At 46.0% G+C, this 23,064-nt stretch overlaps 1 protein-coding gene across 2 annotated transcripts in view; it reads right to left on the bottom strand.

Annotated features, from left to right (window-relative positions):
- Positions 1–23,064, bottom strand: part of KCNN2 (potassium calcium-activated channel subfamily N member 2) — a 215,058-nt gene that overhangs the window by 169,213 nt on the left and 22,781 nt on the right. For both annotated transcript variants that reach the window (XM_063964144.1, XM_063964143.1), the window contains exon 3: positions 19,474–19,892. In XM_063964144.1, the coding sequence (XP_063820214.1) occupies positions 19,474–19,892 (419 nt within the window). The remainder of the gene's footprint in view (positions 1–19,473; positions 19,893–23,064) is intronic.

Genomic DNA, 23,064 nt, shown 5'->3' with positions numbered 1-23,064 from the left:
TGTCTAGCAGTGTCTGTCTAGCTGCTTCCGGTGTCGGTTCCTGTGTCGATTCCTGTGTCAGTTCCTGTGTCTGATTCCGTGTCCTGCCGTGAAGCATTCCTGTCCAGAAGTCCTGTGGCTTTGCCTGTCCCTGGTCGAGTTTCTGGCTTCTTGGTGTCCACCGGTCTGTCGTTTGGGATTCTGCCTGTCCTCCAGTTCTGAGAGTCTGTGTCGGCAGCATTGGGGGTTCCTGTCCGTTTGCCAGTATTTGTACCGGTTCTGTGAGTAGCGGCTTTGCCGCGTCCGTCGGCCTAGGCCGCTGTATTCCTTTGTTATATTTAGTTACTGGTGTTTTGCAGAGGGTTCTGCTTATGCTGTCACCGCCGGTACATAAAAGTATTGTGTCGGCGTGTGGACAGCATTTCCTTTGGTTGTTCTTTTCCTTTGGCGGCAAGCCGCACACACATTTAGTTTTAGGCTAGTCAGTAGCCCCCGGCTTTGGTTGTTTCAGTTAGAGGTCCCCTTGTTATTACCCTGTCTCAGTTCACGCTTTGTCTCCCTTTAAGACCTGAGGGGGCATCGGAGTTGGGCAGACCTAATCCGCCCTTCAAACGCGGCTGCCATGGGCCCAAGAAACCATAGTCATGCAGGCGTGAACTGACCACACGGGTAAAACAACGGAGGTAGGGTGCTAGGGGCTATTTCCACACCACACCTTATTTCAGTGTCACGTTCTGGTGCTCAGGACTCACTGCGCAACATCTCCCTTGTTCTGAGCACCAGGAACCTAACACCCAGTGCTTGCTACCTTCACAGCTTCTCCCCAGTGTCCTCGCAGTCTCTCCCCAGTGCACACTCCCCCACATCATCTCCTCATTTTTCCCTGCTCCCCTCAAGCCACTCCCCAGTGCCCCTGTTTCCCTGGCAGCTTCTCCCCAGTTCCTGCTTCCTCAGCAGCCTCTCCCCAGTGTCCCTGCCCACCCCCTCCCCCGCAGCCTCTCACCAGTGCTTGATCCCTCCGCAGTCTCTCCCCAGTGCCCACTCCCCTCACAGTTTATCCTCCGTTCCTGCTCCCCCCCCCTGCTCCCTGCAGCCTCTTCCCGGTACCCCTGCCCCCCCCCCCCCCCCCCTCCGCAGCCTCTACCCAGTGCATGCTCTCCCTGCAGCAACTCCCTAGCTCCAATCGCAGTTCGCCCACAGCAGGTGCAGTCTCCATCTTTGATTAAAAAAAGAGTTAGGTGGGGGGCGTGGCCTGGACGGGCATGGAGTAGCACTTGCATAGTGCAGCTCTCCAGCCAATTCATCCTGATATATATCCTGTATTCCCCCCCTGGGTCTGATACTGGGGCCATAGGTGTGTGAATACCTCCTGCCCCCCCTGGGAAGAGTTGAGCCTGCTGCCTTTGTCTGTGGGGGTGCTGGAGCCTGTTGTACCGGCGGGCCCTGGTCTGCGCTGGGACTGCTGCTGCCCCGTGTTCTAACCGGAAGTTCGGCTTCTTCTCTCCCCTCCGCGCCGCCGCCCGCTGTGACCAGCCGAACACTGAAGAGACGGGGGCGCCGCGCTCTCCCTGCTGCTTCGTCTGCCACCTGCTGTGACCAGGGGAAGTCCTGCTGGGCTTCCTGCATCGCCGTGCCGGGGAGGACTCGCGCTGTGCAGGGGACCGGAAGTGCGGCTCCCGCTACCCACCGCCGCCCGCTGCAGCCAGCCGAGACCTCCAGGACGCGGATCACGGGACTGGGCTGCCTCCTGGGTGAAGTCTGGAGGGGAGAGAGGCCATCCTGCGCACCACCGACTGCCTACCAGCCCCTGTCGCCATTTCATGGACCTCCTGCTGCTATGTGGCCCCAGTCGCGCTGGAATCAGGTACATGGGGCGCACATTGATTAAGGTGGGGAGAGCTACCACCTGAAGTCTTGGCTGGACTGGCTGGGAAATCACTGGGCTGCATATACCCCTTTTTGCCTGCATCCCTCCTCTGGCTCACTAACCTGGCCCAACTCATTTGTGGTGAGAGTTTCCCTGCTGCATCTGGAGGCTCCTGCCGGGGGATTGATCCTATACACCCCACAGAGCTGTCTGGAGGTGGCAGCCCCTGTATTCCTTCTTAGGTGGACACTTTGCATTAACTCTGGGGACTTTTGCTCTGTTGTTTATTCTACATATATACATCTACATACACTCTTGCACCCACTGGCCGGTGTATAAGGTGGTGGTGAGGGCGCCCCTCCTCGCCTGCAATTGTTGTAAATTATCCTGCAGACTAGAGGGACCACCAACCTGCTGTCCAAAATGGTGAAGGGCCGCCAGACTGGCGCTAATACGGGAGCAATGGATAAATTTGTTCGTGACCCTGGCCCTCAGCAGCGAAGGGGAGAGACTGTAAGACCTGAGGCATCACCCCCATCCCCTGCATACAGTTCCGCCTCTTCTGACCCTCCAGATGCCGCACTGCAGAGAATACTGGATGCGGTGACTGCCAGTGAAGCGCGCCTATCTGATAAAATTGGGCAAGTACAATCCGATCTCTCCATTATTCATCAGGATCTTCAGCGGGTGAGAGAGAGAGTGGGAGAGGCTGAGACCCGTATATCTAATGTTGAAGACTCTGTTGGCCCGCTGGGTCGTCGCACCGATGCTTTAGAATCTCAGATGACAGATGTGCGCAAAAAGCTGACAGACATGGAGGGACGTCTGCGGCGTAATAATGTCCGATTCATTGGTCTGCCCGAGAAAGAAGAGGGATCAGCTCCTGAAGAATTCCTCGTAAAATGGCTCCGGGATGCCTTTGGATCTGAGGAGTTTTCGCCCTACTTCACCGTCGAACGGGCCCATAGAGTTCCGATGCGCCCACTGCCTCCAGGGGCCCCACCACGCACTTTTATTGCTAAGTTCCTCCACTTCCGTGATCGGGACGCCGTGCTGAGGCTGGCTCGTACCAAGGGCCCGCTGAAATGGAATGGGTCACCTATATCAGTATTCCCGGATTTCGCAGTGGATGTGCAAAAGGAAAGGGCTCAATTCCTGCCGGTCAAGAGGAGACTCCGTGAACTTGACCTATCATATGCCATGCTCTTCCCGTCCAAGCTGCGGGTGGTGGCCGATGGGGAAACAAGATTCTTCACAACTCCTCGTGAGGCCATGGTCTGGCTGGACAGGCGGTTCCCAGCGAGGCGTGCCCTTGCAGACCCGTGAATCTCCGGTCTGACTCTAATGCTGACTATCTCATGTGTTGTCATTTATTATGGTAGCTTTATATAAGTCAGCTACCCTGGGATGCGGAGGTGGGTGATAGATGAGGGGGCCCACTGTATCCCTGCTATTATGTACCCACGGTTAAGACAGGGTATGTGATTATTAATTTGCCTACTCTGATATCCTGGGTATGCTCTTGAACTTATCCTAGTTTTGGCGGGTGTTTTTTCGTTGGGGGGGGGGGTTTATATTTCAGGCTTGATATGTCTGGCTTTTGATATCCGTGGTTGTTTTACTCTGGGTATTGAAAGACCTAGGGGGTGGATTTTATGATTTCCCCTCCTTTTTTCGGGGGGGTGATGGTTGGTGGCTGGAGGCTATCTCTATTTCTCCCGAGAGTCATTATATTCTTGGCCCCGACTAAGGAGTGTTTGCACCAGTGAATGGTGCTACAAGGTTTGTTTCTTTTTGATTTTTAAGTGTTCGTATTGAGTTTTGGGATCCAAGTATGCTGCATGTTGGGGGTGGTATACAGGGAGGGGGGTGGGGGAAGGCTCTGGGTAGTAGTTATTGTTTGCATGGAAGTGTACGATGTGAATGGATAAGGTATGTGGCTGTACTACTGAGGTATTGGTGTCTGGTAACTGAATCTGCGCGTGGCAGAAATGGCTGGCCGCGAGGTGTTACATTTATTTTATCTAGAATGCAATATGACGGGGATTAAAGTGCTAGCGTGGAATGTACGGGGGCTCAATGATAGAGTTAAGAGGTCCCTGGTACTCCGACAGCTCAAAAGCTATGCCGCTGATGTTATTCGCCTTATGGAAACACACCTGGTGGGGAGTAAGATTCTTTCACTAAAAAGGCCATGGGTGGGATGGGCATACCACTCCATGCACACTTCAGCCTCTCGGGGGGTATCAGTCCTTATTAAGCGGACCGTCCCCTTTGTGCTGGAGTCTATGCAGACGGACCCATGGGGGAGATATGTGTTTTTGAAATGTAGACTCTCTTATGTCCCAGTCCTCCTTCTAGCTGTGTATGTGCCTCCCCCCTACTCTCCTGATGTTCTTAAGAAAGCTGCTGGGTTTATGGCCTCATACCCTGGGATATCGGTTATTTGCCTCGGGGATTTCAATAATGTGCTAGATGCGGAGATGGATAGGCTCTCTGTGTCTTCACCTGTTATACGTCCTGGGAAATCCACTTTTGCAAATGTGGTGTCGGGGCTGGGCCTGGTCGATCCTTGGAGACTGAGACACCCGTCTCTCAAACAATACTCCTGTTTCTCTCACTCCCATTCTTCGTTCTCCAGGATTGACCTGGCCCTCCTCTCGAGTGACATGGTTCCCCGGGTTGGTAGTATTAGATATGAGACTAGGGGTATATCAGACCACTCCCCTGTGACTCTTACCTTGGACCTTAATTGTTCTAGGGGCCAAGCTGTATGGAAATTTAACCCATTTTGGCTCGTTCATATGGGGGATGGTTCTGACCTAGTGGCCGCATGGCGGGAATTCTTTGATTTGAACAGTGCCGAAACGGCTATCTCTACTTTATGGGACACGTTTAAAGCCTTTATGCGGGGGAGTTTGATTAAGCGAGTATCTAGTTTGAAGTCCTTCTATAAGCGACGGGAGGCGGAGTTGGAGGCCCAGAGTGTCGCTGCAGAATTGCAGTACTTACAGGATTCCTTGGATAGCTCTAAGTTGGCCTGGTTATCGGCTCAGAGAGACTGGAGGGATTATCTAATGGAGAAGACTCAGCATAGATTTCTTTTCTCAGCACATGCTTTTTACGCTACTGGGGATAGGCCGGGGTCATACCTGGCCTCCTTGGCCCGGGGGGACAGACCTAATAATGTGGTGGTTGAGATAGTGAACTCTGATGGCGAATCCCTGACTCAGACTCCACAGATAGCGGCTGAATTTGTATCCTATTATAGCCGTCTGTACGAATCTAAAATGGAATGCACTCAGTCGCATCTAAATGAGTATCTAGACAGTATTTGTTTTCCCACTCTTTCTAGCGAGGCCTGTGGCCTATTGGAGGCGCCTATATCTTCCGATGAAATTATGGCTGCTATTAACGCCTCCCCTAGTGGTAAAGCCTCGGGCTTAGATGGAATACCTTCTGAGGTATATAGGCAACACCTGGATTTCTTTGTCCCCCGACTACTTGAGTTATATGGCCAGATTTTTGCGCAGGAGTCTCTCCCCCCATCTATGGCGGAGGCAGTGATAGTGGTCCTGCCCAAACCTGACAAGGATCTTAAGAAAGTTGAGTCCTATCGCCCTATATCCCTCTTACCCACGGATATAAAAATATTGGCTAAAGTGCTGGCGGGCAGATTAAACTCCGTTATCTCTCACATTATACACCCGGACCAGACGGGGTTTATGCCCAATAAATCGACCTCCATTAACCTTAGACGTCTGTTTACCCATCTACAACTCCCCCACAAGGACCCCGCCTCCTCCATAGTCGTCTCATTGGATGCCGCTAAGGCTTTTGACTCGGTGGAGTGGGCCTATCTGTTTGAAGTTATGAGTAGATTCGGTATAGGCCCAAATTTCATTAAATATGTTCAATTGATGTATTCCTCTCCCTCGGCGAGGGTGGCGGTTAATGGTTTCGTATCTCACTCCTTCCCCTTATCTAGAGGTACACGTCAGGGCTGCCCACTGTCCCCTACTCTGTTTGCTATGGCCATTGAACCCCTTGCGTGCCTTCTGAGGGCGGATGCTGGGATATCTGGTTTTAAGGTGGGTGCCCGTGAGGACAGGGTGGCCTTATACGCTGATGACGTCTTGCTGTTTGTGAGTCGCTATGCTGAGTCTATGCCTAGGATTCTGGAAATTATTGCTGAGTTCGGGCGATACTCTGGGCTCCTGATTAATTGGGAGAAATCCTCCATTATCCCACTCCAGGGCGCGGTTCCTGCCTCCCCGTTGGTGGCTCTTCCGCTGCGTTGGGTAGACTCCTTCAAATATCTGGGCATTTGGGTGTCTAATGACCCTCAAACATTCTCCTCCCTAAATATTGACCCACAAATAACATATCTTCGTAGTCGGGTGAAGGCATGGGGAAAATTACCTCTAACGGTCACGGGGAGGGTTAATATGGTAAAAATGGTTTTCCAGCCCAAACTTCTATATGTCCTGCAGCACTCTCCCGTTTATATTCCGCAGAAGATTTTTAAACAAATAAATGGGTTACTCTCCTCCCTGGTGTGGGCTAGTAAGCGGGCACGTTTGAAATTAGATACTCTGACCAGGGCACGTGAAATGGGGGGTTTGGCTCTACCCAATTTCCGTTTCTACTACTATGCGGCGCAGCTGACGTATGTTTGGGAGTGGGTTACCGATCTTGATGCCCTGGCCTTGCACTCGCTGATGCTGCACCATGATTATCCTGGGGGCTCCCCATTACAGCTACTCCTCTGTGGTAGCGTCAAAATGTCCACAATGCCACTGATTAAACAATCCATCCTAATATGGAGGCTGGTGCACTCTGCGATGCGCGGCCACGGTGTCGATCCTGATACCCCACTGGATAATGCTTACGGGTTGCCGGAACTGTGTCGGCTCCAGGTCCGGGAGGTTTGGGGTAATTGGGGTGTGCATTCCCTAGGACAACTGTATAGTGATGGGACCCTTACCTCATTCCAACAACTTCAACAGGCACATAATGTCCCCTCGGGGTTCTTTTTTAGATTCCTTCAGCTGAGACACGCTTTGGCTGCCCAATTTCCAAATGGCCCTCCGGCCCTCATTGACTCCCCGGTCAAATTAATGTTGCAAACGCTGGACTCGGGACACCAAGTCTCTAAGATATATGGCCGTATTCTCCGGATGCATCATATGGACCCTCTAGCTGTTCTCCGGGGCAAGTGGGAGACTGATGTGGGTGTGTTATCAGACGATGCATGGAGTGCTGCTATGGGAGCCCATCGGATCTCCACTTCCTCTGTTAGATACCAGCAAATACAATTATACATTCTGCATAGAGTGTATATGACCCCGGTGAGGCTGGCACATATTGGGGGGTCTCATGACTCACGGTGCCCCAAATGCGGAGCTGTGGGTGCCGACTTCTGGCATCTCCTATGGGTATGCCCTGGCGTGTCTCGGTTCTGGACGGCTGTTATACGCACCATATGTGATACGGGTGTTCCCGCCTCCGTATGTACGCCTGCACTGTGTACGCTGCTGATTGTGGATGAAGAGGCTTTAGACCCACCTAGCAGGCGATATGTTACCAATCTATGTGCTTTAGCTAGGGTCTGTATAGCCCGGTTGTGGCTAGCAGGGGAGGCCCCGGCACTGAAGGCCTGGATATCCCTGGTCAACGAAACTATCGCACACGAAAAAATTGTGTTCCTGGCGAGGAAGGTAGAAAGGAAATTGTCCATGATCTGGGGCAGGTGGATAGATTCTAGATATTTCAAGGACAGATAAAGTATAGATGAGTATTTCTCTCCTTATTTTATGGAAGAACTGTGTGGGGGTGGACACCCTCGCGGCCGGCCATGCTGTGTTATATTAGGTATTGTTGTGCCTCTTCTGCAATACTTCTGTCTATATCGGAAGTGATATGTTTATGGATTGTTACTTTCAGACACCGATAATCTGTGACTGTGTGATTTACGAGACAATATATTCACTCAATGCCTTATCAATATCATATATGTACAGCTGTTCACACGCTTTAGGTGCGTGTATGTAATTGTTCGTTATGTTTGTGTAAATTTTCAATGTTTACTTTGAAAATCCAATAAAAACTATTGAATTTAAAAAAAAAAAAAAAGAGTTAGGTCCATTCGGGAGGCTGGGGGGGAGGGGAGTTCTGGGTACTTGGAAACCCCCCTGCAGTTCTCTCTCCCTGCAGTTCTCTATCTAAACAAATTGTTCTTAATCCCAATGTAAAGGCTATTTTTCTTGAAGGTTTATCAAAGGTCTATGCTGATTTTGCTGTTAGGCCATGGTCTGCCACATAAAGGTTAACCATTTATTGCACATCTTATTTGACTTAAGAACATTGACCTAGATAAACATACTACTAGTTATACGTATTTACAGTTTTAAATATCTATTACAATGATGCAATCTCTATGCTTACTTAACCCAAGGGCACACATATCATTAAACAAAGGGAACTAGTGTTTCGCTAGAGGCATTTAAGCATATTATTTATGAATGATTTAAAATAGATTTTAGGCTTCACCTTACTTTAATTAACTTTTACTACATTTGAAACAACTATCTCACCCTTCATATTCTTTCCTAGCCATAAATCAAGGTGACAGCAAAACAGCTTGATTCCAGTCTTAATAAATATTTAAAATGTACTTTTACAGTAATTGTAGAAACATGATCAGTAGGTGCATCATAAGGGGCTCATTCAATACACTTAAATAAACATGGAAATCTTCCCTCTGACCTTAGCAGAAATGCTGTTACAACAGAAAAATATGCATGGAAGCGTTTTGGTTAAGCACACAGTAGTTTTATTACAACAAAAGCAGCAGTAATGGTCTACAGAAGGAAACAGCAGTTTTACTTACTGCATAACATACTAACATACTGACATGCGGACAAAATAAATTATTCTCCCACAGAGAACAGTTTATTTAAATTGCTGTGCATGATTGTAAATATATATCAGCATACGTAAGCTTTTCCATGAAGTAAAAAAAAAAAAAAAAAAAAAGAGAGTCACTCTAAGCATTATTTCCACATAAAAAATGACAGGTTCCCTCTAAAGCTGGGTACACATTAGACCATGGGTCTTCAACCTGCGGCCCTCCAGCTGCTGTGGAACTATACATCCCAGCATGCCCTGCTACAGTTATGCTATTAAGGCATGATAAAATGGAGGCAGGGCATGCTGGGATGTGTAGTTCAACAGCAGCTGGAGGGCTGCAGGTTGAAGACCCATGTATTAGACCATGTGCAAATGACGTAATGGCCGTCTCGATTTCCCTTGAACTCCTGGACAAACGATATAATGCAATCTTACAAACGACGAACAATATATTGCGCATCGGGGGTAATTCCAAGTTGATCGCAGCAGGAATTTTGTTAGCAGTTGGGCAAAACCATGTGCACTGCAGGGGAGGCAGATTTAACATGTGCAGAGAGAGTTAGATTTGGGTGGGGTGTGTTCAATCTGCAATCTAATTTGCAGTGTAAAAATAAAGCAGCCAGTATTTACCCTGCACAGAAATAAAATAACCCACCCAAATCTAACTCTTTCTGCACGTTATATCTGCCTCCCCTGCAGTGCACATGGTTTTGCCCAACTGCTAAAAAATTTCCTGCTGCGATCAACTTGGAATACCCCCATCATTCGGTAGTTTGGTTGTTAGCAATATTACCAGGTAAATATGTAGGTAGGGCGTACACACTAGGCAATTTGCTTAAAAATTGATGACGATATCATCAGATTGAGCTGCATGCACGATTAATCTGAAGATGTGACAAATGACACACGACAGTGCGTACACACTGAGCGATGTGAAAGATTTGTCGTTTACATCCATTGGAAATCGTTCTGTCATTTAAAAAAAAAATTGTTTAGTTTGTTCCCCGATTAACTCTCTCTCAAATATTACATACATTTAAATGTTATTATGTTGTAAATAAAATAGAGATGAATGTAGAGTAATCCAAAATTAATTTGGTGTAACTGATGCTGCATCAATAATTAGAATTTGCTTTTCTGAAATTTCAAATTAGTTCCCATAAGTGCCAGCACGATCCCTACAGAGTGCTCCCTTCCCCCCTAAAGTACCAACCCTCACTGCTACTACTTCCTACCTTTGGCGGAAGGTGGAGTAGCTTCTGCTCCCAAAACTGTGAGTGGGACTCTTCGTTGTGACATCATAACCAAGCGCGACACTCCTAGCATATCACAGGCAGTGAGCTGCTGGCTACTTCCTCTTCATGTCAGTGTCTGGCACTCAAGTAGGGGGATTAAAAAGACTTGACGAGTGACATACAGATACGCATTCAGTGTTTTAGGTTCCCAATATATATTGGGGACTTAGATTAGCGCCTAGTTTCACCACACTGTAGTGCCTACCCTTGTCCCTATCACTTCAGTTGATCACTTGTAGTCATGTGTTTCATTCGCACTCAGAACTGTATTACTTTGTGTCTAATTTTGTTTTTTCTTTAAGGAAACCTGCAAAATATTCTGAAAATTGGGATTGACACCCTGAACTCTGACAGTCTTGGTGAAAACTAGGTAGGTGGCATTACCGGTACGTGATAGCGCCTTTTACTGGCAAGCTAAAGCATAGAAGATGATTGCCTATTACTGTGTAAATGGTAGCACATGTGCATTATTTTGTTCTGTTAATTGTAACCAATTGTATCCAAGCATTTATTATTCTGCTCAAGGGCACTAAGCCTGCTTTTGAATATTTCTGTAAGACTCATTTGTTATTCAAATTACATCCATGCATTTATAATTCCTCTCATCAGTACCCAGATAGCCGTTATTACACGCCCTGTTTTTGCGTACATCATTTATGTCAGACACTACACAATTTGCGGTACCATACAAATAAAAGATGAAGGGCTATAGGGTCCAGGTGGAAATTTTATAATTGTATTTTCAATATTCTTACATGGAATTGTAACATTTTCTTACTTTACTCTATGTATGTTTTATGTATTTTGTGTTTTCCAAATCAAAGCATCAGCTTAAATAAGCAAAAGAAGCACAAAAGGTGACATCCCACACTACTGTTATAGCCACAATTGTGCCCAATTGCCCATCTAGCATATTTCATGATGTGCATATATTTCCTGCCCATTGTTAACAGTGTGATATGTCTATTCATTTGTTCACTTGAAAATTAGCATTTCGAAAAGTGTACATTTTGCTTAGACGTTCTAACCTATTCCCATTTTTAGATCATTAGCTTCATTCATTTAAACTTTCAGCATGTCTGAGGCTTGGTTCAGCCTCAGCCGTGCTTTAACCACTTGCCTGGCATGACCACACCAGGCAGTGTTTTATCTGACCTGGTCACACAGGATGCGACCAGTCAGATAAACAGTGCTAGCAGCAGCAAGGAAGAGAAACTTCCCTCCGCTGCTGCTGCTGTCTACCTCCATGCACCCTCCCCACAGTGTTGCTGTGCTGCCGATCATTGCTGTTCGGTCAGCATGGCAGGACCCCCGCCCCCAGAGGCTGCAAACAATAGCAGCCGCTGGAGAAGTGTAAAACAACCCCTCCTCCAAGCCACCCCCAGTTTCCACTGCGTATCTGGCGGCTGTCCGGGCTCTAAAAGGTAAAATCGCGATGGTCGCGTTGTTACCTATGTTTCAATGGTCACGGTGTTTCCAACATATGTTTCGGGAAAAAAATTATAATTTTTTAACTAAAATCATTTTGCATAGGGTTAAATTCATGTTCTTCACCTAATTCACTCATAAAATAAAAAAAACACACATCAATTTCTGAGCGTTTTTTGGGGGGGGGGGGAAATGTGAGGTAAGTGGTTAAATTTCCAAAACCCCCCATGGAAAACATTTCCCTGACATGCCCCGTAGCTGAATCAACCTGTCTCTCTTTCCGCAAAGGCCAAAGACAAACGGCTTTAATTGGTCTTACCGCTGTCATCAGTTTAAGTTAGCAAATTAGACTGATTTCGTTTTTGGAAAAATGACTGCACGTACAAAACCCCAAAGCTACAGTTGGGGGGCAGGAGCCCATTATTAAAATATTTGGTAATGCAACCTTCAATTAATCTTGAAAGTGAAGCAACATCAGCCAGTTTTTAGTATGTGTCACCAATGATCTTAAATGTCTCTGCATGATTGATCTTCCTCTCTTACCTCACAACTTTGCAAATTACTATTGTCCAGAATTCAATTAAAATTACTCCTCTTTACTCCAGAGTCCAATTGAAATTACTCCTCTTTAGCTATTCACCTATAATCAATTTTACAACCCTTCCATACAACTCACAACTCATATGAAAATATTTTCACTCGCCTTCTTAAAATGATTGACTTGTTCCTCTTCTCCAGTAACCACCTCACACTCCTGCCTGCATACTCCCATGTAAAACCATGCCTGATTACACTCTCCCACAGTCAATTCTTTAAAAACACTCTGAAAACCTTCCCATTATTAAAGTTTACATTTCTCCCAACTACAGCATACTCACATTAATGCACCCTCACTACTAGTCCAATCTTTGAGCTACACTGGCTCCTCTTGTCTCAGCTGCACTCTCTACCAATTAGACTGTAAGCTCTCCTATGAGCAGGGTCATCCCTACCCTTTTCACGACTGCAACTATTGTGCCTACATTGTACATCTCTCTTTTATGCATGTCTTGTTTTCCCTACTCTTTGGTGTAGCAGAGTGTCTTTTACAAATCAGCCATAATAGGTGTTACTGCCAATGCTCACAGGGGGGCAGATGCAGTTGGAAGTAACTCAGGAGTATCTTGCTCAAATTAAGTGTTTACAGAAAAAAAAATATATTTGCCTATATGCAAATCCAATTATAACCATGCAACAATACTCTGACATTTAATTTTAAATATTTAATCAATTATCTGCAATATTGATATTTTTGTTATCAAATAGTATGTGATATGGTCCAAAATGTTAGCACTACATTTGCCAACTATAAATCTACTACAGCTCCTTATTTGTTTAAAACCTTAGCATTGTGTGATGGCAGCTTCTTTATGTGTGATTTAGATGTTTAGAGTGTTTATTTACTAAAGTGTGGGTTTATAGAAGTGGAGATGTTGCCCATAGCAACCAACCAGATTCTACTTATTTATCTAGCACCTTCTAGAAGACATTACAGGTTGAGTATCCCTTATCCAAAATTCAAAATCACACAATTTTGGTTCCCCTACTGAGAGAGTGACACATATACATATATATTATTTTATATATATAGATATCTATATATACACATAATGTATAAAATATATGTCATCTCAGTAGGGGACCCAAAAAATGTGGGATTTTGAATTCTGGATAAGAGATACTCAACCTGTACCTAGAATCTGGTTGGTTGTTATGGCCAACATCTCCACCTCTGCAATCCCACACTTTAGTAAATATACCCCTAGGAGTAAAAGCGTAGTTAAGCAGGAAAACCTGCAGCAGCTGACAAATAAAAGTGTAGTTGCATAAATCCCTTCACTTACACCAAACCAGTGAAGAGCCTGTCCCTTGACAGCCTCAACATACATCTAGGGGTATATTCAATAACTGTCGGAAGCTGTCGTCTTGTCGGAAAGACGGCAGGTTCCGACAGTTTTAGGTTGGAAGGGGTTCCGACCTATTCATTACGGACCCATTTTTTCCGAAGCACGCTGATCAGCCGCCGATCAGTGTGCATTGTCAGAAGCGGGGCCAAACCCGACAGGTTTTAGCCCCGTTTCCGACAATCTCAATCCGACTTTAAAAAAAGTCGGATTGAGATGAGGTAGCTGAGAGCAGGAGACGGGGGAGAGCAGGAACCCAGCGGCAGAATCCACCCGTCTCCAGCAAGTGAGGTCCCGCTTGTTGGAGCCGGGTGGACGCTGCCATGAGCCTCCAGTTACGCTGCTGCAGCCGCTGCTCCCCGTTTCCTCCTCGCCTCCCCCAGTTCGTTCCGTCTCCTCCGCTACTCTCCCCACCGCCATCTCCCCCCCTCAACGCCGCTGACAGCTCCCCCCCACCCCGCAGCCGCTGACAGCAGCAGCAGGACAGGACATTAGGCACGCCGAAATCCAACAGTTGGATTTGGCCGCTCTTTGAATAGGGGTTGTCGGGTCCATTCCGACAACTGCATGTCGGAATGGACCCGACTCTTATTGAATATACCCCCTAATCTGCAATTAACATGTCCTTTCTACAGTAATACTATAGTTTGTTCTGGCTCACAAAAGTGTATTCTTATCACCTCCTTTCTTATACTTACCACCTAGTCTAAGGTGTGAAGAACTGACTCAGATAATTCCTGGAGTGCAGTAACCAACATAAGAAACCATGAAGCAATTAGAAATAGATGAAGTTACCCTGATGGCTGTCAATGACAACTCTGTCTAATCTTAAATAAATTGCTGTGTGGCCTCCAGTTGAGTGTAACAAGCTGCCTTTCCCTGTTGCTAGGTCTTATGAGGGAATTCCTATGGTTCCTGCTGAGATTCAAGCTAAAACTGTCATTCTGGTAGACCTGGTGGAGGATGATGTTCCTGGCAGGTGTCTCACTTTAATGAGTCACCAAGAGCATTGGTTCTTAAAATAACAGTAAGTTAAATTAAATTATCACATTTTATTGCAAAACCAAGCTTTATATACATATAAATGTAGCTTCTGCAGTTGGTGGAGTCAGTGGTGCTTCATTATTCATAATGTAAATGTTAGAAATACATTTTCTATTATTGATTTTTTTTAACTTTTGAAATAAAACATTAGATGTGCCGGTGGCATTGTTCCTCAGCTTTCCTGATGTACTTATGGATATACAATATACAGCTGTTGCTCACTTATGCCCCACAGTGCTGCGTAGAGCTGGAGAGTGGGAAAAATAGGACATACCGTACTGTATATAAAACAAAGATATATTAGAGAGCAAACCCAAACTTTGGGGTTTCGAGTCGAACAGAGTCCTGGCTCATGTCACTTAGGGGTCAGATCTTGGTTCTAAAAAACATATTTTGCATGTGGTTGATGGCATGTTAGGCCCTCCCGTGTGATTTGAGGTGCCATTTCACATTGGAAATGACTGGAAATTAATGTTAATATTACTGTAGAAACAAGAACAGGTCCAAACATTACATGGTTTTAGCTATTTTTATAAATTTAAAGGAATCCAAAACCAAAATCAAACCAAAACACTTGAGGGTGATTTTTCCAAAACCAAAACACTGGGGTACATGCAAATCTGTAAGATATATAAGGTAGACATGAAAACGAAGAGTAGGGAGGACCTGTTCATTATACAGCTAACAGTCTAGTTGAATTGGGGAATGGGTTGAACCAGCCGTATGAGTGCTCACCCTGCTAATTCAGATATTATGAAGCTCCAGATCTTAACCCATACTTTAACCTTTCAAAATCTGGCCACACATCATGAGCGCATGCCTGAGCATCACGCCCCAGTTCTTGTTTTGCTGGAGGGTGTGTCCAGAGCTTTCCGAGCTGTTGGGCTGCCCCAGTCTCTCTAGCTCTAATATTAATATGCCACAGACATTTACGCACTGCTACTCTGCAGAGCAACAGGTGGGAGAAGCCTCCCAACCTTTCCGCACTGGTGACCACTGCAGCCCACCCTTGGGATAGCAGAAATATCCCACCAAAACTGGGACAGTTGGGAGAGCTTTCTGCTTTTGTCCCCTCTTCCTTTTAGCCTACACACCATGTGTACTGCATAACTTTGCTTTAAGAGGACCTGCCTGCTTGAGTTTTGTTGCCTAGTCTAACGATTCTGTATATGTTTAAGCTAAAACAAGTATCAGACAGTTCAGAATCACTTTCTTAAAATATCTTTTAGCACATAGCTTTCTTTGAGAGACTACATAACAAATTCTACATATTTGCCCACTTATAGTATATGGTAACCTATAATTATACAGTAAATTTAAAGTGCACCTGTTATATGCACAGTCAAAGTTAATTCCAAAATGAAGAAAAAAAAACCGCTTCAGAAATGTAAGAGGTCCATATTTGTGGAGGGCCAGGAATTATTATGGACAGATGGATAAAGAATTGAGTTATAACATGCAAAATAGGCGCCCTGTCACTGGGATTTGCAGAACAGTAAAGGAATTCTATTCCTTTTTGGAGGAGTGAGAGTATTGTAATAAGAAAAGGCATTGGACCCTTGTCAGTCTAATAAGGACCTCTATACATCATACTGTGTACACTGGGGTGTATATTTGTCACTCCAGGGATCCTAGTCTTGTTAATTATCCCAGTCTCCACAGCTTCTTAGCTATTTCATTATAAGCTCCTTTACATACATCCGTGTTCTGAAATGTTCTTCACAAACTGTATATCGTATGATTAAATTCTAATAAAGCATTTTAACTATTGCTATTCTCCTTGGTAGCCATAGTATTAACAGTGTCCTTCCTTTAAACTAATAATTGTATTTTTGTAGATTTGGCATGAACAGTATGTATATGAACAAGTGAAAAGAACTTTATGTAGCACAATCATAGTTTTATTAAAATGCTCATATTATACAATTATGGAGATCTATTCCTATGTGTATTTTTTTCTTCTAAATAACGTAGGTTGTGGAATCAAAAGGTATCATTTTGTAAAAAAAAAAGTCCCCGTCTATTTTGTTTTTCTGGTGATATTGAGGGACATTAACTAAGCAGTGATAAGAGCTGAGAAGTGAGCCAGTGGAGAAGTTACCCCATCAACCAATCAGCAGCTCTGTATAATTGTATAGTATGCAAATTATAGATGTTACTTCAGTGCCGATTGGTTGCCAAGGGCAACTTTTCCACTGGCTCACTTCTCCACGCTTATCACTGCTTAGTATATGTCCCCCATATTATCTTGCAGAATGTTTCTAATAATAGTGCAGGAAAGCATCATCTCTCTTCCATTGAAGGTATCAAATACTGACCCCCACCGCCATGCCACACGCCCAGTATCAGTTGGCTTATAATCACCCAAACACACAGCTATTCATCCATGGGATGTAAAAACTGCTGAGGTCAGGCTGATAACAAATTGTGTAGAGCTAGGCATATCCATAGGATTGCTTATGGTGCTGTCCCTGAAAAGAGAACATTCTTCAGATCTCTACTTCTTGGTACCACTAAATACACTCTATAAGCGAGCGTATCTATTTAATTAAACAGGATAGGCAGGACTTCAATTTACAAAAAAATAACATTAGGGTCTATTGCGTAACAAAAAGTCCAGGACTGGTTCACTTGTTCTTTAAGTGTATGGAAACATTTCTGGGAAACTAAAGGTGTGTACACACGGTGAGATCCTTGTTAACCCCGATTTTGACTATGCAATTTCCCTTGTACTCCCCCAGATCCGAGATAGCACAGATTTTGACGATACTTTCGATATTGGGGTATATTCAATAAGAGTCGGGTCCATTCTGACATGCAGTTGTCTGAATGGACCCACAACCTCTATTCAAAGAGCGGCCAAATCCAACTGTCGGATTTGGCCGATCCCGGTGTCCTGACCTGCTGCTGCTGTCAGCGGCTGCTGGGTGCGCTGACAGCGGCAGCGGGGGGAGCTGTCAGCGGCTGCCGTGGGAAGGGTGGGGAGAGGTCTGCGGCGGTGGGGGGGAGCAGCGGGGAGAGCAGCGGAGGAGGAGGAGATGCAGTGGAAGAGAGGAGGAGACGGAGCAGAAGAGAGAAGGAGACGGGGTGAGAAGCTTCCAACAGTTATTGAATATACCACTTTGTCTATGTACGATTTTCACTAAGTGCCAATTTTGACTATACTTTGTACTAGATACTACAGTAGATAGTCAAGATTGACTTGCCTGCACAGTCTATCTAGCCTTACGATACTGACCCCAAGGGAATGTGCATCGGGATCGAATCAGTATCGCAAGCTGCCTAACACCTTGAGATGTGCACTAACTTTCCTTAAGATTTTGACTATATAGTTAAAATCTTACAGATTTATCTCACTGTGTGTACATACCTTAAGGGCCTAATTCAGACCTGATCGCAGCAGCGACATATTTCTCTAATGGGCAAAACCATGGGCCTAATTCAGACCTGATCGTAAATGTGCTATATTTAGCACATCTACGATCAGCTTCCCTGACATGCAGGGGGACGCCCAGCACAGGGCTAGTCCGCCCCGCATGTCACGCCCTGCCCTGTTGCACAAGTACAAAAGCATTGCACGGCGGCGATGCTTTTGTACTTGAAGAATAGCTCCCCACCAGCGCAGCTCTTGCGCGCTGGCAGGGAGCTACTCGTCGCTGTGAGGGTCCCGCAGCCGCCACGGCCCGCCCCCCGCACGGTCTGAGCATGCCTGCGTTGCCTGGACTGCATCCCTAAAATGGCGGCCAAACGCCACCGGCCCGCCCCCTCCCAGCGAACGCCTCTGCCTGTCAATCAGGCAGAGGCGATCGCAGGGCTGAGACAGCCGTTGGCTGTCTGGCATGCGCCGGCGCACTACGGTGCCGGTACATGCGCAGTTCAGACCTGATCGCTGCGGTGTGAAAAATCACAGCACCAATCAGGTCTGAATTAGGCCCCATGTGCAGTGCAGGTGGGGCAGATATAACATGTGCTGAGAGAGTTAGATTTGGGTGGGGTGTGTTCAAACTGAAATCAAAATTTGCAGTGGAAACATAAAGCAGACAGTATTTACTCTGCACAGAAACAAAATAACCCACCCAAATCTAACTCTCTCTTCACATAATATTTGCCCCACCTGCAGTGCACATGGGGGTCATTCAGACCTGATCGCTCACTAGGGTTTTTTTGCACTGCTGTGAGCAGATAGTCGCCGCCCGTAGGGGAGTGTATTTTTGCTTTGCAAGTGTGCGATCGCATGTGCAGCCGGACGGTACAAAAAAGTTTTGTGCAGTTTCTGAGTAGCCCAGGACTTACTCAGTCACTGCTAACACTTCAGTCTGTCCGGGCCGGAATTGACGTCAGACACCCGCACCGCAAACGCTTGGACACGCCTTTGTTTTTCCAAACACTCCCACAAACGCCTTCTTCCTGTCAATCTCCTTGCGATCGGCTGTGCGCACAGATTCTTCGTACAATCCATCGCTGGGCAACGATCCTCTTCGTACTTGTACGACGCACCTGCGCATTGCGCTGCATACGTATGCGCAGTTCTGACCTGATCGCAGTGCAGCGAAAAAATCTAGTGTGCGATCAGGTCTGAATGACCCCCCAGGTTTTGCCCATTAGAGAAAGATTTTGCTGCTGCGATCAGGTCTAAATTAGGCCCTAAATTACAATGCATATAAAGCATTTGGTTACAAACTAACTGTAATGCAGTGAAATGTAAACCAGACAGCCATATATTTCTATGAATTGCAATACAGATAATTGGTATTTAATAGCAGTCACATATTATAAATATTAAGAAACCGTTTGCTTTTGAAAGTATTCAGTGAAATATCATCGGAAGTATCAGCCTTAGTGCTGTGAAGGCTTTCAATGAAATTAGCCATTAAGTACTGGGAAAATGAAACCTGTGCTTCTGAATCAAAAATCCTGCGAATAGCTGAGATTCAGTGCATCATTAAATATAAATAAAGAACTATTATACATAGATCATTGGTAGAAATTAAAATAGGAATCTTACCTTTCACAGGCTCGGACAGTCCATGCAGCAATTATCCATAATGAAATGCTAAAAACCAACAATACTGTTCCGGGACAAATTGTCATTAAAGTCTTCATTACAAAACGTGTGTTGAAGTTTATTTTGTTTAGTGCTCCAATGCTTCGAGAAGAAGCGTCTGTAAAAAGTTTGCTATGTAAAAGCATAACTCTGGCAATAAGATATAGCCTTAAGAACATTGGTATAGACAAAATAATATCCACATCAGCTGTAGCCGTGGAGGGAGTATAAGAAAAGGCAAGTCGTGCTGTCCATGTGAATTTATAATCTCCCGGTATGGGATGAATTGCACACACCAGTATTTCCAAGCAGATAAAAAAGATGCGTTCATAGGTCATGGCTATTCTCCAGTCATCAGCTCCATTATCCACCATGAACAACTGCAAGTATAAAATGTTTTATCAGTAGTTGTACAGTATATTCTATCTCTCTACGTCACCTTTTCAAGTAAATCTACACTATTAAAATATAGGTATTAACATAATCTGGGTTATTAATACATAGTAACATAGTATCTAAGGTTGAAAAAATAAGAATTTACTTACCGATAATTCTATTTCTCGTAGTCCGTAGTGGATGCTGGGGACTCCGTCAGGACCATGGGGTTTAGCGGCTCCGCAGGAGACAGGGCACAATAATAAAAGCTTTAAGATCAGGTGGTGTGCACTGGCTCCTCCCCCTATGACCCTCCTCCAAGCCTCAGTTAGGATACTGTGCCCGGACGAGCGTGCATAATAAGGAAGGATATTGAATCCCGGGTAAGACTCATACCAGCCACACCAATCACACCGTACAACCTGTGATCTGAACCCAGTTAACAGTATGATAACAACGAAGGAGCCTCTGAAAAGATGGCTCACAACAAGAATAACCCGATTTTTGTAACAATAACTATGGCCCTCATTCCGAGTTGATCGGTCGCAAGGCGAATTTAGCAGAGTTACACACGCTAAGCCGCCGCCTACTGGGAGTGAATCTTAGCTTCTTAAAATTGCGACCGATGTATTCGCAATATTGCGATTACTAACTACTTAGCAGTTTCAGAGTAGCTCCAGACTTACTCTGCCTGTGCGATCAGTTCAGTGCTTGTCGTTCCTGGTTGACGTCACAAACACACCCAGCGTTCGCCCAGGCACTCCCACCGTTTCTCCGGCCACTCCTGCGTTTTTTCCGGAAACGGTAGCGTTTTCAGCCACACGCCCCTGAAACGCCGTGTTTCCGCCCAGTAACACCCATTTCCTGTCAATCACATTACGATCGCCGGAGCGAAGAAAAAGCCGTGAGTAAAATTACTTTCTTCATAGTAAAGTTACTTGGCGCAGTCGCAGTGCGAACATTGCGCATGCGTACTAAGCGGATTTTCACTGCGATGCGATGAAAAATACCGAGCGAACAACTCGGAATGAGGACCAATGTACAAGTACTGCAGACAATCCGCACTTGGGATGGGCGCCCAGCATCCACTACGGACTACGAGAAATAGAATTATCGGTAAGTAAATTCTTATTTTCTCTAACGTCCTAAGTGGATGCTGGGGACTCCGTCAGGACCATGGGGATTATACCAAAGCTCCCAAACGGGCGGGAGAGTGCGGATGACTCTGCAGCACCGAATGAGAGAACTCCAGGTCCTCCTCAGTCAGGGTGTGCCCCTGACCAAGTAGCAGCTCGGCAAAGTTGTAAAGCCGAGACCCCTCGGGCATCCGCCCAAGATGAGCCCATTTCCTTGTGGAATGGGCTTTTACTGATTTTGGCTGTGGCAAGCCTGCCACAGAATGTGCAAGCTGAATTGTACCACAAATCCAGCGAGCAATCGTCTGCTTAGAAGCAGGAACACCCATCTTGTTGGGTGCATACAGGCTAAACAGCGAGTCAGATTTTCTGACTCCAGTCGTCCTGGAAACATATATTTTCAGGGCCCTGACAACGTCAAGTAACTTGGAGTCCTCCAAGTCCCTAGTAGCCGCAGGTACCACAATAGGTTGGCTCATGTGAAAAACAGAAAACACCTTAAGTAAAAATGGAGGACGAGTCCTCAATTCTGCCCTGTCAGAATGAAAAATTAAGTAAGGGCTTTTATATGATAAAGCCGCCCATTCTGACACACGCCTGGCTGAAGCCAGGGCTAATAGAATCTTCACCTTCCATGTGAAATATTTTAATTCCACAGTGGTGAGTGGATCACCAATGTGACTTTAGGAAACTCAAAACAACATTGAGATCCCAAGGTGCCACTGGGGGCACAAAAGGAGGCTGTATATGCAGTACCCCTTTTACAAACGTCTGAACTTCAGGCACTGAAGCCAGTTCTTTCTGGAAGAAATTTGACAAGGTCGAAATTTGAACCTTAATGGACCCTAATTTTAGGCCCATAGACAGTCCTGTTTTCAGGAAATGTAGGAAACGACCCAGTTGGAATTCCTCTGTAGGGACCTTCTTGGCCTCACACCACGCAACATATTTTCGCCAAATGCGGTGAAAATGTTTTGCGGTTACATCCTTCCTGGCTTCGACCAGGGTAGGGATGACTTCATCTGGAATGCCCTTTCAGGATCCGGCGTTCAACTGCCATGCCGTCAAATGCAGCCGCGGTAAGTCTTGGAACAGACAAGGCCCCTGCTGGAGCAGGTCCTTTCTTAAAGGTAGAGGCCACGGTTCTTCCGTGAGCATCTCTTGAAGTTCCGGGTACCAAGTCCTTCTTGACCCATTCGGAACCACAAGTATCGTTCTTACTCATCTCCTTCTTATGATTCTCAGTACTTTTGGTATGAGATGCATAGGAGGGAACACATACCCTGACTGGTACACCCACAGTGTTACCAGAGCGTCCACCGCTATTGCCTGAGGGTCCCTTGACCTGGCGCAATATTTGTCTAGTTTTTTGTTCAGGCGGGACGCCATCATGTCCACCTTTGGTTTTTCCCAACGGTTTACAATCATGTGGAAGACTTCCCGCTGAAGTCCCCACTCTACCGGGTGGAGGTTATGCCTGCTGAGGAAGTTTGCTTCCCAGTTTTCCACTCCCGGAATTAACACTGCTGAGAGTGTTATCACATGATTTTTCGCCCAGCGAAGAATACTTGCAGTTTCTGCCATTTCCCTCCTGCTTCATGTGCCGCCCTGTCTGTTTACGTGGGCGACTGCCGTGATGTTGTCCCACTGGATCAATACCGGCTGACCTTGAAGCAGAGGTCTTGCTAAGCTTAGAGCCTTGTAAATTGCCCTTAGCTCCAGTATATTTATGTGGAGAGAAGTCTCCCGACTTGATCACACTCCCTGGAAAAAAAAATTCTTGTGTGACTGCTCCCCAGCCACTCAGGCTGCCATCCGTGGTCACCAGGACCCAGTCCTGAATGTCGAATCTGCGGCCCTTTCATAGATGAGCACTCTGCAGCAACCGCAGAAGAAAACACCCTTGTCCTTGGAGACAGGGTTGTCCGCTGATGCATCTGAAGATGCGATCCGGACCATTTTCCCAGCAGATTCCACTGAAAGGTTCTTGCGTGAAATCTACCGAATGGGATCGCTTTGTAAGAAACCACCATTTTTCACA

This window comes from Pseudophryne corroboree, chromosome 1, assembly GCF_028390025.1.
Source record: "Pseudophryne corroboree isolate aPseCor3 chromosome 1, aPseCor3.hap2, whole genome shotgun sequence".
Taxonomy (NCBI): Eukaryota; Metazoa; Chordata; class Amphibia; order Anura; family Myobatrachidae; genus Pseudophryne; species Pseudophryne corroboree.
This window is presented reverse-complemented; position numbering and strand designations above follow the sequence as displayed.